The sequence below is a fragment of the Copadichromis virginalis genome, linkage group LG23 (genome assembly GCF_057382275.1).
Source record: "Copadichromis virginalis isolate Kocher_CV1m ecotype Utaka linkage group LG23, C_Virginalis_male_GT1.1, whole genome shotgun sequence".
NCBI classification, from domain to species: domain Eukaryota; kingdom Metazoa; phylum Chordata; class Actinopteri; order Cichliformes; family Cichlidae; genus Copadichromis; species Copadichromis virginalis.
The window spans coordinates 25,513,773-25,531,103 of record NC_140639.1 but is presented as its reverse complement, the minus strand read 5'-3'; the positions used below and the strand labels follow the sequence as shown (position 1 = coordinate 25,531,103).

Here is a 17,331-nt window from a genome sequence, read left to right as displayed (position 1 = left end):
TTGTAGATAACAGCCTTTAAATTGGGTTCATTTGAATTAAGAACTGAAATGACCGGTATTGGTATTAGCAATTTTGGCCCTGCATTTACTTGATATCTGATTGATAGGAACATTTGCAGTATCAAATAACACTACTGGATAGTTTCTCGAAATATCTATTCAATTTCCTCTTAAAAACGTGATCACTTCTGCCTCAAGAAAACTAACAATGCAGCAACCAAAATGCTAACACTGACGCTTCCAAATTGAGTCCAAATACCATTTGGGTGATGCCATAGTGGCTACATCCATCTTCTATATACAGTCTGTGGATCAAAAACAGTTTTTCTGCCATGTTAAACTTAGAGAAGCTTATAGAGCATTAATTCTATTTCCTGGTTGTATTAATTTAATAAACCCTCATTTACATTCAGAAACATCTGTCTGTGTTGTCTGTCGTGAAAGAGTCGTGAAAGAGGGACAATTCTGATTGGCTGGTATCCAAAGTTACTCTCAGGTATCTCTGATCAACAAATCTGAACACACAGGTGATCAAAGAGACAAAATCATGATGTGATATGATTGATTTTTGCAAATAAACAACCGAAATGGAATTACACAATCCTCATGTTTCACCACCTTCTTTCTTTTGACCATAAAAGCAGCATTTGTCACTTAAATAAATAACAATAATCTGCTCTTTCAGTGGAGAAAACTGCAATTTTTTTTTTTAACAAATGTCTCTCACACAGAAACTCTTTGGAGCCATGCAAGCAAACACTGACTTCTCAAACTAAAACTTCAATAGCATTCCCGACATGCTGCAACACCTTGAGTCAACATCTCACTGAGCCCTGAAAAAGGAGAGCGGCTCCTCTATCGACCGCTGTCTGCTCATTGTGCTCCGACTGTCTGGGTCACGGAGAAAGCAACTACTTAAGATTGGCGGAAAAATAGAAGCCTGAAGTTTTAGTGAAAAGTTGTTGAAGCTTTTATTTTATAACATTAAAAACTTAATATTCCTTCGAAAGCTGTTTTTGAGTTTAATCTCTTATTATGTTCAATTTTTAAAAAAATTCTGTGGTTTACATAACAAATAACAAACATAAACACCCATTAAAAATACATGTATACCTTTAATTGGCAATATGACTTCTTTAAAAACATTTCACACCTAGTTAAAGATACATGAAGGTTAATAGTTTATTAAAACCTAAAAAGAACAAGAAATTACCTACCTACCAGCTGTCAGTCATCAGTACAATCATCAAAAAGAAAACCTGATCCCACAGTGGTTTTTCTATTTCTATTTTTAACAAAAATGGTAAAAATAGAAAAAAGTATTTATTTAATGACACTTTTAGTCTAAAATCTAAACATTTTTAAAAGTAGGTTTGTAAAAATGTCCTCAAGAGTGTAAAAATTCAATAAGAAGTGTTTTTAAAGGACGGCACTTTTTCTAAATTCGTAATTGTGTGTGCGTCCTACTGCTCGAGATCATCTGAACAGGCCCACTTTCTTCTTCTTCGGTTTGGAGGCCGGTCGCTCTGCAGCGGTGGATGTGACAGGAAGAGACTGAGGAAGACAAAAAACACAAAAGGAGGAATGTTTTTCATAGTCTATTTCCAATTTCCTGTTTTTAAAATCACTCAATCTCTTCTTTTTTCTTCCCCAAGGAAGCATTTAAGCAGGAGACGCATTTCACAGTTTATCTGCTGACTTGTAATTTGAATATTGTAGATCCCAGCTGATGAATTTGGATTTAAAATCTCTTTTAATCTCCAGCTTTGTTGCATTTGTTCCCCTACAAATAACCCTAATTGGTCAAATCTTAAAAAAAAAAAAAAAAAAAAAAAAAAAAAAAAAAGTCTTCTGTTGTACCTGCTGCATTTTGGGTCTGTTGACCATCTTGGCTCCACGTGTTTCCGGCTCCCCGTTGTTGGTCTGTTTTTCATTCCCATCAGCCGATTCACTGCTGACAGATCCGCCGGCTGAAGGACGAGGATGAAGATGTTTATTAAACTAAATAATGACTCAGAGAAGCACCAACATGTCAAATCTGCCATCAGTAAATCAGGATTAAACTTGCTGCTACTACAACCGATCAGCAATTTCTAGAGATTTCAAAAAAGAAAAAAGAAAACAAAAAAAAGACCTGCTGCAGGAGTGGACACTAACACCTGCTAGTGTCCACTCGTGGCTGTATGCCCACAGACTCCTATCTTCGAATGTCCAACTCTTTATAGCAGATATAAACATGTCTACAGCCTGATGCAAAGAATTTCATAGTCTCTAAAGATAGTTTAACCCTTGATATTAGATGGATCTCATACCTCACACATTTGGATTTTGCTGAGGCTAAAACTTAGCATCGTTTCCTCTTTGATTGACAGCAGCTGGTTTGCTGCCTAAAGGCTTCATCACAGCTAACTGGAGTCACTAAACTGGACCACTGGAGTGTGTTTGTACTGCTGATGCTTAAACTGATTGTTTTCATTCCAAAGTTACAGTGCTGTGCAAAAGTCTTGATCCACTCCTCATTTCTTTATATTTTGCTTCCAAGCAGCCAGGCTTGCAATTTGTAATTTTTAAAAGTGCTTTTGACCAGTCGCTCTGCCGGCAAAGGTTTTCTTAAGACACTGGCCCCCTTTTCACCAATTTTCAGTTGAGTCCTTATAGCTGATGATTTTCAGAGGAATGATTTTGTATCTTAAGCTATTTAACACTATGACCTATGAATCATCTTAAGCAACTAAAGTGCACTAAACAGACAACTCAGTGAAGAAACCATTTTAAATTGCATCCTCAGACACTTTGTTACTAGCAGCCTGTGACAAAAACACATCATTTGCTCCCATTTTCATGATGTATCAACTCATCAACACATATCAGCTGATTGGGAGAAAAAACACAAAAAACAAAAAATGATTTGAAGGGATTTTATTCTTCTTTTTTTTTCCCACTAAAGTTGAAAATGCAAAACCACTGGATAACTTATGGGTGGCTATGTCCATCTTTTATATACAGTTTGTTGTTTTTACACAGGAGAGTTTTTAAAAACAAATGCAGCTGGTTGTTATGACCTGAGCTGACTCCCATATACAGGGGTTTAACTTCTGTACCTGGCATATGTATTTATTACATTGAATAACCTTTATCTCCAATATCTATTAGAAACCATGTCTCACTGCTTCACATTGTTATAAACTAACTTCTGTTCAAACTGAAGGCTGTGACAGATGTTTTAGCACATAATAGGAAACTGAAAATGTAAACTGGTGTTCTGATTTATTTTGCTTCTGTATTTATGAACATTTATTTATATGAACAGTTGTTAGTTGCCCTGTCCTTTACGTTTGCATGTTGTAAACTTCCCCTTTCATTCTTGCCGCCAGCTTTCTGTTACAAATCACCCCTGACACGCTTTTAAGTATCTGGTTGACCCCAGATACTTAAGCTCATCTACCTTCACTGTAACACCTGTCTGCCTCTCATTCACACACATATCTTGCTTCTACCAACTTTTATTCATTTTCTCTCCAGTGCATACCTCCACCTATCCAGGCTCGCCTTCATTTGCTCCTTACTGTCATTACAGATCACGGTGTCATCTGCAAACATCATAGTCCATGCAGACTCCTGCCTGACCTCATCTATCAGCTTGTCCATCACTACTGCAAACAGAAGGGGCTCAGAGTCGATCCTTGATCTAAACCCACACCCACCTTCAACCCATCAGTCACTCCTATCACACGGCTTTCCACTCTCTTACAGTCCTCTCTACCACTTCTGATCTCCTCATGCAGTAGGGCAGTTCTTCTCTTGGATTCAACACATTTATTTACTTTTTAGATTTTTGTAATGGATATCAGCCTCAATATGCAAACTGTCATCTGCAAAGTGTGCAGATGTATGCATTCAAAATCAAAAATATACAACCAAAACTATCACAATGCAATTTCTTTGATGAAGATAAAGAGGAAATATTAAATGCTCACATAAACCTGACTAAATCTTTAAATTTGACCATTAAACTTCAGCGCAGTTGTGAAGCTGTAATGTTCACCTGAAGCGTTTAAGACGAGTTCTGGCTCCTTGTTGGCGTGTTCGACCTCCTCAGCAGAGTGCTGCTCCGACAGTTTGCGCTTTCGTGCACTTCCGTGAGTGACGATGGCGGCGTATAGCTCCTGAAGATCGCCATCGAAGCCCAGAGCTTCCTGTTGTTCAGAACAGAGCAGAGGAAGAGCCTGATGGAGAGAAACAGAACGAGGCAAAACCTGCGTGAAAAACTGGCAAAGATTCAAAGCACTTAAAAGTTTCATATGTCTTATTATTTCTCCAGTGTTGTCAGAGGTAAAAATTGTTCAAGCTCCAGATTTTCCTAAATGTGTTATAAACCCTTGAACCTTTCAACAAGGCTTTATGCAAACTCTGAAAGGTGTGATAACGGATATATTAAAACAGGAATTAACCTCCATGCATGAAAAAAAAGAAAACAAAAAGATGCTGCTCTTTTAGATGCAATGTAGTTTTAAAAAGTGCAATATGCACTCAGAGATTAAAAAAAAGAGGCAGCCATCTACTGTTACTGGTTACGTGGAAAAGGAAAAAGAAGCACAAAGAGGGAGCAAGAACAAAACAAACTATAGAAAAAAAAAAAGACTAGGGCCATAACTGATGGAAGATTTACCAAAATGGGATGTTTGAACCTTAAAAACTCCCATGTAAGAATCCTGGACAAGCCCCCAAATTTGTCATAATGCAACTCATGAGCCATGACAAATAACAGGAGAGAGAGACAAAGTGTACCAATTATTAACCAAGAGAAGCAAAATTAAAAACACTAGGACTAAACCAACACTATGGTGGATAGATCGAGAGACCTAAATGCTCCAGATGCTCCCAGTTACACTGATTAAAAGATGGCTAAATGTGACACAGGATCATCACAGTACAAAGGGTGTCTGTTACATAGTACAGCGCCCTGGCATTCCCTCCCATTCTACTCACTCAAATTCATTCAAACTTACTCTAACCACAAATAAGCCAGCAGTCTGAGAGCGAAGTGCTCTGTTGGGGTGATATAGTACTAGTAAGTCTTTAACATACTAAGATGGGACCTGATGATTCAGTGCTTCGAGCTTTAAATTAAATTCTGAATGTAGCAGAAAGTCAGTGAGGACGAACCACTGTTTGAGAAATATACTCTGTCTAGCTATCCTATTTATCTCTGAGAATATTTTTAGCAGAAGCTGCTTTCACATGTCAAGTTAAGGTCGGATATCATCTGGGCCATTCTAACAAATGGATATGTTTTCTTTTAAACCATTCCATTGTTGCCCTGGCTTTATGTTTAGGGTCATTGTCCTGCTGGAAGGTGAACCTCCGCCCCAGTCTCAAGTCTTTTGCAGACTCCAAGAGGTTTTCTTCCAAGATTGCCCTGTATTTGGCTCCATCCATCTTCCCATCAACTCTGACCAGCTTCCCTGTCCCCGCTGAAGAGAAGCACCCTCAGAGCATGATGCTGCCACCACCATATATGACAGTGGGGATGGTGTGTTCAGAGTGATGTGCAGTGTTAGTTTTCTGCCACACATAGCGTTTTGCATTTTGGCCAAAAAGTTCCATTTTGGTCTCATCTGACCAGAGCACCTTCTTTTTAATGTTTGCTGTGTCGCCCACATGGCTTGTGGCAAACTGCAAACGGGACTTCTTATGGTTTTCTGTTAACAATGGCTTTCTTCTTGCCACTCTTCCATAAAGGCCAACTTTGTGCAGTGCACGACTAATAGTTGTCCTATGGACAGATTCCCCCACCTGAGCTGTAGATCTCTGCAGCTCGTCCAGAGTCACCATGGGCCTCTTGGCTGCATTTCTGATCAGCGCTCTCCTTGTTCGGCCTGTGAGTTTAGGTGGACGGCCTTGTCTTGGTAGGTTTACAGTTGTGCCATACTCCTTCCATTTCTAAATGATCGCTTGAACAGTGCTCCGTGGGATGTTCAAGGCTTGGGAAATCTTTTTGTAGCATAAGCCTGCTTTAAATATCTTAATAACTTTATCCCTGACCTGTCTGGTGTGTTCTTTGGACTTCATGGTGTTGTTGCTCCCAATATTCTCTTAGACAACCTCTGAGGCCGTCACAGAGCAGCTATATTTGTACTGACATTAGATTACACACAGGTGCACTCTATTTAGTCATTGGCACTAATCATCAGCAAGCACTCCAGCGGGTGATGAAAGAAGCTGGCAGAATTATTGGAACAAGTCTGCCAGAGATCAGTAATATCTTCCCCACTCGCTGTCTGAGGAGGGTGCACAGTATCCTGCGGGACCAACATCACCCTGCGCGCCACCTTTTCCATCTGCTGCCCTCAGGGAGAAGGTACAGGTCTATACAGGCCAGAACATCCAGACTGGCCAACAGCCTGTATCCACAGGCTGTGAGGCTCCTGAACTCTCTGCCCCCCTCTCACGGACAATAACCATATCCAACTTCTTAATAGCAATGAACTGGTCTGCATTGGTGCATCATATCTTTATTCTCTTCCCCCTCCTGCCCCCCCCCCCCCCCCCCCCCTCTTTCTTAAATAGATAACTATCATATCTGATATCATATCTCACAGTACAATAATATTGAATGGGTTGCATTGTTGTATTTTGTCATGTTTCTCAGGTCTTTGTCTGAATTTTTACGAACATTATTGCTAAGGATTGTCTTATTGCATTGGAGTCACACTGGGTTAAATATGTACACTTGGGTTTTAAGGGGTATTTATTATTTTCTTCTTTTTTTTGGGGTTGTATGGAAGCCCCAAACGCAATTTCATTGTTCTTGACAATGACAATAAATAAATAAATACTAAATACTAAATACTAATACTAATCAGGCAATGTCTATGGGCAACTGACTGCACTCAGACCAAAAGGGGCTGAATAATTACGCACACCCCACTTTGCAGTTATTTATTTGAAAAAAAATGTTTGGAATCATGTATGATTTTCGTTCCACTTCTCAAGTGTACACCACTTTGTGTTGGTCTTTCACATGGAATTCCAATAAAATTGATTCATGTTTGTGGCTGTAATGTGACAAAATGTGGGAAAGTTCAAGGGGGCCGAATACTTTTGCAAGCCACTGTAGTTCGATCCCATCAACAGTTTTGTTTCCAGTCTGCGTAACTCATGAAGCTAAATATTTAAATATCTACAGTTTCCCAGTTTCCAGACCCTAGGTACACAAATGATGCTTCAAACTCCACAGTGTCCTGTCTAGTATTAACTGATGAAGGACCATAACCAATAAACAGAAACTTTCTTTTTGCTCAGCCTGAGTTTACCTTAAGGCTGAGCTTGGAATATGAGCTGGTTGATTATCAAGCAGAGGGTTAGGGTCTCATGAGGTAAAGCTGGAGATTTTAAGCAATGTCTCGCATACCTTGGACACCAGGTTGTGAATGTTATAACTAAAACTAAGGTAAAGCCTTCAATTTATGGAGAACCCATCAGAGTGTTTCTCTGACAGAGTCTCTTTATCCAATACTAGATTTCCCCATTTCTTCATCAGTAAGATATGCTGCCACTTCACTTAGAGTATGTAGACTCTTTGAAATATTCCTCTGATCTAAAGCTAAATATCAGCTATATTCTGAGAAATGCTAGTACTCAATAACTAGCTTGAAAATGTAGAATTATTCTTACTGAGAAACAAATGCAGTTTACAGACTAATTCCCTGCTTCAATTTTGGTGCACACCACGCTGAGATATGACAAGTTTTCAGCTAATACCTCGTTGGGAATCACCTTGTTGGTGCAAAAATAGCATTTTATGTCTGTCAAATTGTGTTATCTTTGACATTTTTCAGAAATTCAACTAAGGAAAAGGGAACAAATAATGTGCTTTTGTGACAGGGTGCTAAGTAACTGGCATTGAATACATGCAGTTTTTCTGCATGTATAGCTAGCATGTCAGGTGCCTCACTTGGAATTTTTATTCCAAATAACTAAATTAAAAATCAACTAAACAGCGTTTTATGGATCATAAAGTCTGAAATTCTTAAACTGGAAGTGGTTTTATGTGCCAGGGGGATGATTTTATATGTTTTTTTTTAAATTCCTGACTGCTTAAAGTAATAAAAAGTGAACATCTGAGTCATTTCTCAGGTATTTTTATATTTCTATTTTGATTTTCCTGTTGCCTGCCACTAGCTTTCCTTAATATAACATAAGATCCCCAAGAAGTTTAAATTTTGTCATTAGTTTTAATTCTCCATTTATTATTTCAGTAAATCTTAAATATGCTTTATATTACTTTTACAGGAGTACACTCAGTTTTCCCACCTTAAAACCTTTTAAGCCTACTCAACAACAAACTTGGAAGGGCAAGTCACAGTTACGTGTCTTTATTTTTAGACTCTGATGAGATTTTGCAAGTTTCAGGTGTTAGTTTTCACCCTGCCCCTTCCATTAATTAAAGCTGATAAATCAATAGAAGTGACTTGCAGCCCCTGCCTTTGGGGCATATTTGCTTTATGGCCCTGCTGTGTGGAGTCACATGTCTGAGGTGTGATTGAGGGTGTGTCGGGGTTGCGATAAGCCTCTAATCAAAGCTACATTATTGGCCCAGCTGACTGCAGGTAGAGCGGCGAGCAGTAACAACAGAAACACACACACAAACACACACACTCTGTCTGACAGATAAGGCTTCAGGTAAACTCCTGTGACATTATGCGAACGCACGGCTGGCACATAGAAAAACACTCACCATTCAATAAATCCTTCTTTTTCTCTCAAATGGAGGACAAACTCTCCAAATTAGCTCCTCAAATATTGACCAGGAGAAATTGGTGGTCTCCCCGCTCGCTGTCAGAGCAGAGGGGCTCCTAAACACACTTTGGTCAGGTTTCGAGGTTTCACATTGATTTATTTTCGTTATTTGTTTGTTTAAATATCGTAAAAATAAATGTACACTCTGGCGAGGCTTATTTCTGCTTTGGGCACAGAGAAACCAATGTGCTGAGGGGAGAGAAAGCAGGAGAAAGCAGACCTTATTCTCTTGCTTTTTTATTCACCTTCTCCCTCCCTTCTCCTCTTCCTCCTCCTCTCAAGCTGCAAACCAACTCACTTCATATTAATTGATGTGAAATGCTGAAATCAATTTGTTGGATCCGGAGGCCCCGAAGCGCCAAAATCAAATGTTAAAACTAGTTTAAATCCCTCCTCTTTGCTCCATGGAAGGTGTCACAAAAAGCAGATGAATTTTAATTCGATTTTAACAGAACAATGCGTCAACATAAAGAGGCTTAGTTTCAGCCTCCACCACTAAGTGTTAATGGCACACTGCGAGAACTGATGTGTATAAAATGCTAAAATATTGATGCTAAAAGCCTTACTTAATGTGGCTTCATTGCTTCATATACATTTTACTTGTTGTTAGTAAAAATGTAACTATATTTACCATTTTTATATACGATTCTTTCAGCTGCCCTTCCTGATGCAACCAGAGATTTGAGTCCTTATCACACCAGTTACTTGTAATATAGAGACTCAGCACATTTTCATTTTATATAATATTATACATCATTAGAGACAGAGACTAACAGTCCTGTTGGATTGGTGATAAAGCAATAAATTGCTGCTAACTTTACTAAAACATTCAGTACTGATGCCACTTGTCACTTAAAGTGTTCATTTTTATTCATCAAGCAGAAGCCTCCAGCGTTTAAACAAGTAAAACTTACACTGAACTGTCAAAAGCTGCAATTCCTGTAATGGCCACCTGAAGCTGACTCCAAACATTGAATCAATCTCCATAGACTCATGTTAAAATGCTCAACTTCACACCAGAAAAAAAAAAAACATCTTTACAGCCTGCTACAAAAAATGGTTTTAGTCTGTCATGTTAAATGAAAATTATATTATTAAAATTCTGAGTTATAAACTATGGATGTTGACAATTTCATATCAGATCATTTGTATGTCAAAAAAGAAAATTGGAAAGAAACAACACAAGCTTAGGCTGCTGCCCCCGCGACCCGGCCTCAGATAAAGCGGATGAAGATGGATGGATGGACAACACAAACAGCAACCTCTATGAAAAAAAGAAGAACTACTGAAATCTGCAGTTCCTTTAATATCTACTGGAAGCTCTAATAGTCAGTCCCCATAAACTCACATATTTTTTCAGGTTTAAATTCTCGGTTTATTAACCTGTTTAGTTGAATTTATTTCTGATGCGTTTAGTTCCCTCAGTGTCCCCTGTCTGTTCCTTCCTCTGCCTCGTCTTTCTATGTTTTTTTTAAATCGATGTCCAATAGTTTCCATTACCCGTTTCTAGTTCCCCTGTTGTTTCCAATCCTGAAAAGTTCTCAGTTTAAAAACAGTCCCAACTTTCACTTTTCCACCTCCTTTGTTCTCTTTTGTGTCCTTTTGTTTATTTTATTGAGTGTTTTAAAAAAGTTTCTTTTTTTACCCGTCTTTTGGTCTGTGCCTTTTACCTTATCTTAATGATAACTGATTGCTTTCAGTCAAAGTCAATGCAGTTGTTTGTTTGTTTTTTTTGTTTGTTTGTTTTTTTTTGGGGGGGGGGGTTATTGATTTATTTCTGGTGTGTACAAATTAGCTTCCATACTTCTGTATTTGAGGAACGGCACGAATGTGACTCCCGAGGTGTGAACACAGCAACCACAGGATTGTTATCTTCTGTTGTTGGCAAGAAAAGAAAACAGCAGACGAGGAATAAAAAAGGAGATTACAGCAGGTCAATAACCTCTTGACCATTTTGTAGAGCTAAGCTCGGGAAAGCTCCTCCCTGCTATTGTGATAGAGCAAAGTCCACGAGGAGAAGGAACGCTCACCTGGAGGCCATGCCTCCTGAGCCCCTCCCCCATGGCTGCCCTACAGTAAAGCATCATGTGTGGGGAAGGCGATGAGAGGACGGGTGGAAGAGTTGGCAGCGTGCTGGTGTTTCTCCATTATTAGCAGGTAAACAGCTCTGATTTTAGACAAGTCGCTGCTGCTGTTTTTTAAGAGGAGGGGTATGGTGCCTCAGAGTCTCACACTCACTCTCCCTCATCCTCCCCAACCTCATGTTTACGCTCACCTCATTCCTCTCGACCTCGTTTTCTCTCATCGTGACCTCAACTTCCTGCCCCGAATCCCAGAAATCGTATGTTTGAACCCTGAACACTCACACTCACATCCTCTGGAAACAAAAGGCACATTTAAATTGATGAATGAGTCCTGACTAATCAGCAAAAAAAAGAAAAAGAAAGAAAGAAAATAAAATCTAAAAAGCTGCAACTACAATCTCAAGATCTGCACAGAATGACGTCTAAGTCAGGTGATTCACTGGTATTTCTGCTAATTGGGCGTCTAACAAAACAAGTAACAACGAATTGGCCTGAGCTCTTCTAAAGTCTTTCAGACTCTCCTTTTTCCCCTCCGGCTCCCTTAAAACACTAATATCAACTGTTGAAATCTGCTTAAAGCACTACTGTCCACACAAAGAAATTACTTAAAGTCTACGTATTTTTCTATTTTTTCAATTTTCCAGGTCTAAATTTGGACCTTCATAGTCATTCTACAGTTTCCCCTCATGCTGATAACAAGGATGCATTTATAGAATCTTTTCAGGTAATAATACAATGTCCTTGTCTTTGTCTACTGACACCCGAGCTAAATTACTAACGTATAATCCTCACTGAGGTGTTTATGTGCATAACTTTGTTAAATAAATAAATAATAAATCTGCAGTAAAGGAAAAGGGTGGAGTGCCCACTCCGGGTCAGGGATGAGTTCCTGCCCCAAGTGGAGGAGTTTAAGTATCTCGCGGTCTTGTTCGCGAGATATGGGAGAAGGGAGCGGGAGATCGACAGACTGATTGGTGCAGCGGCTGGCCTCTCCCTTAGAGATAGGGTGAGAAGTTTGGCCATTCGGGAGGGGCTCAGAGTAGAGCCGCTGCTCCTCTACATCGAAAAGAGCCAGTTGAGGTGGTTCAGGCATCTGACAAGGATGCCCCCTGGGTGCCTCCTGGGCAAGGTTTTCTGGGATGAGGCCCCGGGCAGACCCAGGACACGCTGGAGAGATTACATGTTTCGGCTGGCCCGGATAAGCTGGAGGAGGTGGCGGCTGGGGAGAGGGAGGTCTGGGCTTCTCTGCTTAGGCTGCTGCCCCTGCGACCCGGCCCTGGATAAGCGGAAGAAAATGGATGGATGGATGGATGGATGCTCTCAATCTCGCTCTAAGTGCATCTCCTCACACACAGAGTGGCACACACAGAGGCCGGAGTAATGAGGACATCGTGTTACCTTTAAGGGCAATAACAACTTCTCAAGTGTTAGGCCCAATATGATGACATAGCGAGAAGTCAACAAGTAAAGCGTCATCTGAGCCTTTCAGCAGTCGTGCCGATTGTGAATGTCAGTCAAAACGTTTCACAAAAGCTTCTGACCCTTATTTTGGTTCTCCCGCTGATATGTTGAAATAAAAGCACAGAACAACATAGAAATGAAACAAATAGATGATAAATGGACTGGTTCTCAGAAAGCGTGTTTCCATTCTGCTTGAGCACTCACAGCACTTTATACTACATGCCTCATTCACCCATTCATATGCCTTTTCTACCTAAGTGCTTTCTATCTAACATTCACACACATTCACAGTCAGATGAATGCATCGGAGAGCACCTCGGGGCTAGTATCTTGCCCAAAACCTACTGGTAAAAAAAATAAATAAATGCATCGTACAGCTTTACATAAATCCCAGGGTCTTGTCTGCTCTGACATTATCCACACCTTCACTTCATTTACCTTTTACCTCTGCACGTCCTCAGTGACCGCTCACTGTCGTCACGCCTCCCCTTAGGCTGATGTTAAAAGTTAACACAAAGCTGAACACTCACACTGATTTGTCAGCTGGGAAACTCAATTGGATTCCTCATAAGAGCTCATGCAAACTTTCCATTAAGACTTTCCGGAAGACGCATGAATGCATGCATATGGCTCCTGAATAAACACGCAGTATTTATGTTGATGGAATTTAATCTCTCTTTTCTGTATATTTTCAGATGTTTACACTCATCGACTGGACTTTTTTCCCCCCTTTCAGTTAACAACTTGTATGTTCAATAGTTTTAAAGCACAGTGAAGTATCTTATCAGATTTTGCCAGATTTTCTTTTTTATGTTTTCAAGTATAAATATCTGTATGGCTCTCCAAAATCCTCAGAGAGCAACTTTGTTCTCTCCACCATCAGCAGAGTCCAATGATAGGGAGTACATTCGCTCGCAGATGCACAAACACAGCTGCAAGCAAATATTAGACATCTTTCCAAGTCTGCCTGCAAAGCCGATGCATTAAAGTGCATGTCTCGGTAGATGAGTTTGCCGGTTCATGTATTTTATACCTTCGATTGTCAGAGGTCGCTTAAAACCCTAGCGGACCCGTGAATTCTCTATCAGTCAACTTTTGTTTCAGTGTTTTGGAGTGAATTAGTCAAGCTCACACCTGACAAAAGCTGATACTGAACCATAAACTCTTTTTCTTGATGAAAGCTCCTCAATTTAGAGCCGTTTCAGGTCCAGCTTGATGCCTTGCATGCTTACTCCATGCTGCTCTAAATGGGCTTATGAACTGCAGGAGTCAGCAGTCGCAAACTGCACCCAATGTGTTCACATGCCAATAAACTCTACTGCTTCTGCCGCTGCCGAGTTTTGTGCCCCTGCTCTCATGTTGCTTGCAGGCTCGTGATGTCTTTGCGGGATGCTGCTCTCGGCCGGTCCAGGCTGGGACACAGCCCAGAGACCAGCAGCTGAAGAGGGAGGAAGCAGCCAGGCCACAGAGGGCCTAATTACAGACCCAGATCAGGGACAACCCTGTGGAAACTGTGCGCAACTGACAGAAGACGCAGGAGGATCTACTGTACGTACATGGTTTTGTTATGCAGGCTTTTGCTCCTTACGTAAAGAGGACAAACTGCGGCTGTAGATAATGATTATTTTCATTACATGATTAATAATGTAGTCTGTGTCGAAAAATAGCACCATCACAAGTTCCCAGTGCCCAAGAGATGTTTCCACAAAGCCAAAGGTATTCAGTTTGCAGTGATACAAGCCAGAAACAAGCAGCAATTCCTCACATGTGAGGAGCTAAAGGTATTTTCTTCAGTGGCTGCTAATGGCTATGAGAATTTCAACTTTTCATCAGTCCTTCCATATATGCTCCTTTCAAGAAAAAAAAAAAATAAATCATATATATATATATATATATATATATATATATATATATATATATATATATATATATATATATATATATATATATATATATATATATATATATATATATATATATATATATATATATATATATATTATTTTATTTTTTTTTTTTTTTTATTTATTTATTTGAGTTTTAATTTTGTCAGTACTAAACAGTTTCCATTTGAGTCCAATGCCTTCAGCTTGACAGAAACCTGAAGCAAAGAAAGTTTTCTCTGTTTGATTGTAGGGCCATTACCTTACAATATGAGGCGCCTTGAGGCAACTGTTGTTATGATGTGGTATTTAATGAATATAATTGAATTCAACTGACGTTCCAGCCATGTATTCCAACCCTAACCATAACCTTATTCCTAACCATAACCAGCGCTTTAATGACGTGAAATAGTGTTTTCCAAAGCGATTTGAGAAAAATGAACGTACATGTGTTGACTGATTCCAAACAATTCTCATATTTCCTAATTTTTCTGATCTCGTCCTTTAGGAACGTGCTGGGTGCCTGGAAGCGTAACATGTTGGCGATTTGTCACCTAGCGTAAAATATTACTCCTCGGGAGTGAGAACATGTTGAATGGAAAGTGCTCGAGTCAAAGGCACCCAATTTCTTTTAGGTTCATGAAGATGTTTCACCTCTTATCTGAAAGGCTTCTTGAGTTTTAAAAGCTGTTGGGGAGTGCCAGGCTTATATAAACTCTAGTGGGGTCGTCACCTTTGATGTGGTTCAAGCCACTTTCCAGCCTACCATCTCATGAGTAAGGTCACAAGTGCTGAGGTGGCAATGGTGGTTAAATCTCCCAAGAAGCCAGTTTTTGTACGTGGGTATTGCTGGGTCTGATATGCACCAGGATGACTTTCTACCACATCAGGGGAGGATGATGATGATGATGTTCTGTTCTTCACTGGTTCATGTCTAAAGGTCTTCACTGACTTAATGAAGGTCAAGTTTATGTTTGAAGTGCAATGACTAGAGGTGGGACTAGTATTATATTGTCAAGTGTCTCACCTGATAATATAATACTATCACAATATTTCACTCCTGATACTATGTTATTGAAATTTTTAGCATTCTGCGACATGCTGAGTTTTTACAATAACAGATGTTGTGATTTATCACCTTTCTTCAACTGCAAATTACATCCTCGAAGTTAAACTTTGTCCATATCCGCTTTATCCAATAAGATAACGTTATCTCCCTTCAGTTATTTTTTTGATGCAAAAAGAGATTGTCAAGCAGAACAACACGTTCACTAAAAACCTGCCATAAATGTTGCCATAAGACAGAGTCAGTCTCCTATCAGTCTGTTATCAGACCGATATCAAACTGATAACAGTCTGGGAGTAAATGGGGTCAAGCTGGCAATTGCATGCAATCTATTTCTGATAATACAATAATTATCGGGGATCATCAAATCATCAAATATAACATGTGTTGCTGTCTACATAGACAGAAATTCACATTTAACTATCACATTTGCACTCAGCCACCTTCCTGTTCTATAGAAATATAACTAAAATGCAACCAGCCGTCAGCTAGCTGAATGGAGTCTTGTTGAGTTTCTTATTAACAAAAACTCATTCAGACTAAAGACAACATCTTGGCAGTCTCTTCGCATTTGCATTGCATAAATTAGACAGCAACTACTTGCAAGCCTTCAGCGCAATCTGTCAGAGTGATTGCAGTCAGTCCAAGTCAGACTGCAACTGTTTGCAGAAAGGTTGCTTCCTATCAGGTGGGATGAGCCCTCTTGTTTGTAGTATTCCCAGAATTCATTTAATAAAATATCAATATTTGGTGTCCCTGTACTGATACAATATTACAATGTAGAATATTGCGGTACTATGCTGTATCAATTTTTTCCCCCCTACCTCTACAGAGTATGTGTGTAACACCGATTTACACATCCTGAGAGAATGGTTACTGTCACATTTTCTTGTACAAAAACTTGTGAAGCACCCGTAATGTTATAGATAAAATGACTCCGCTGACACAAGTTACTGTCTGCGAAGGTTCTCAGTGATCCAGGTCATTGTAGTCTAAGGAGCTTGGAAAGAAAAGCATCTGGACTCCTTTAAGTTTCTTGAAGACGTTTCACCTCTCATCCTAGAAGCTTCTTCAGTCCTAAGAGCAACTGGTGGAGGGTCCCAGATTTTTAAGCCCTATTGAGAGTGTCCCTATGAGGGTTGTGAAAGATAGATGGCTAATTTCAGTCCTCTATGTCCACTGTGAATGATCATCTTTGAAAAGAGGGCGGGGCTTTAAGACACCAACTGTCTGCCATCTATAATCGAGTTTTGTGATACCTTCCCAGACACCTTAACACCCGCTTACATCTTGGGTCATTTGATCTTAGTAAGTCACATGATAGGGTGGGGCAAGGTCTCACAATGTGTTCACCCGAAACTTTGGCTGATGGTGACCCACGCCCGTTTTCACACCTTGGCTCGTGTGATTAGGCAGAGGATCCATAGGGGGTCCACAGCCCTCGTAAGGACACTCCCAATAGGGCTAAAAAAAAAATCCGTGACTCTCCATGAATTGCTCTTAGAACTGAAGAAGCTCTGATGAGAGGTGAAACATCTTCAAGAAGCTTTTCTTTTCAAGCTCCTTAGACACAAGTTACTCTATTAAAATAAATAAATGCAACTTTGTCCACAGTCTAAAAAACAACAAAATAAATGAACTAATTATGCAACAAAGACCAGAGAATCAGGAGAAGATGTCCGGTGAACATCTAGCCATTAATAGTTATTTAAAGTCTGCTTCACAAACAGACACTAAGACAGACAGTTTTACATTACGGACATTGAAAACTGTCAAAATGAGAACATATTTCAGATATTTAAATAATTTAAATACTCTGAGTGTTTGAAATAAGTATTTGAGATATTTCACCTTTTCTAATCAGATTTAGTTTGAAACAGAAGCATACACGTAACGGTGAATCTGATGACTTCACTGGTGGGAATTCCAGGATATATATATATATATATATATATATATATATATATATATATATATATATATATATATATATATATATATATATATATATATATATATATATATATATATATAT

At 39.4% G+C, this 17,331-nt stretch overlaps 1 protein-coding gene across 5 annotated transcripts in view; it reads right to left on the bottom strand.

Moving 5' to 3' along the window:
- Positions 1-1,095: 1,095 nt before the first annotated feature.
- Positions 1,096-17,331, bottom strand: part of nhej1 (nonhomologous end-joining factor 1) — a 29,986-nt gene continuing 13,750 nt past the window's right edge. For 3 of the 5 annotated variants that reach the window (XM_085449272.1, XM_085449271.1, XM_085449273.1), the window contains exons 7-9: positions 4,046-4,226; positions 1,861-1,970; positions 1,096-1,554 (exon numbers count right to left, since the gene is read on the bottom strand). In XM_085449272.1, coding sequence (XP_085305398.1) covers positions 1,477-1,554; positions 1,861-1,970; positions 4,046-4,226 — 369 coding nt within the window. In that variant the 3' untranslated portion in view covers positions 1,096-1,476. Of the gene's footprint in view, positions 1,555-1,860; positions 1,971-3,529; positions 3,654-4,045; positions 4,227-17,331 lie in introns of those variants that run through there. The other 2 variants (XM_085449274.1, XM_085449275.1) reach the window with 2 other exon arrangements.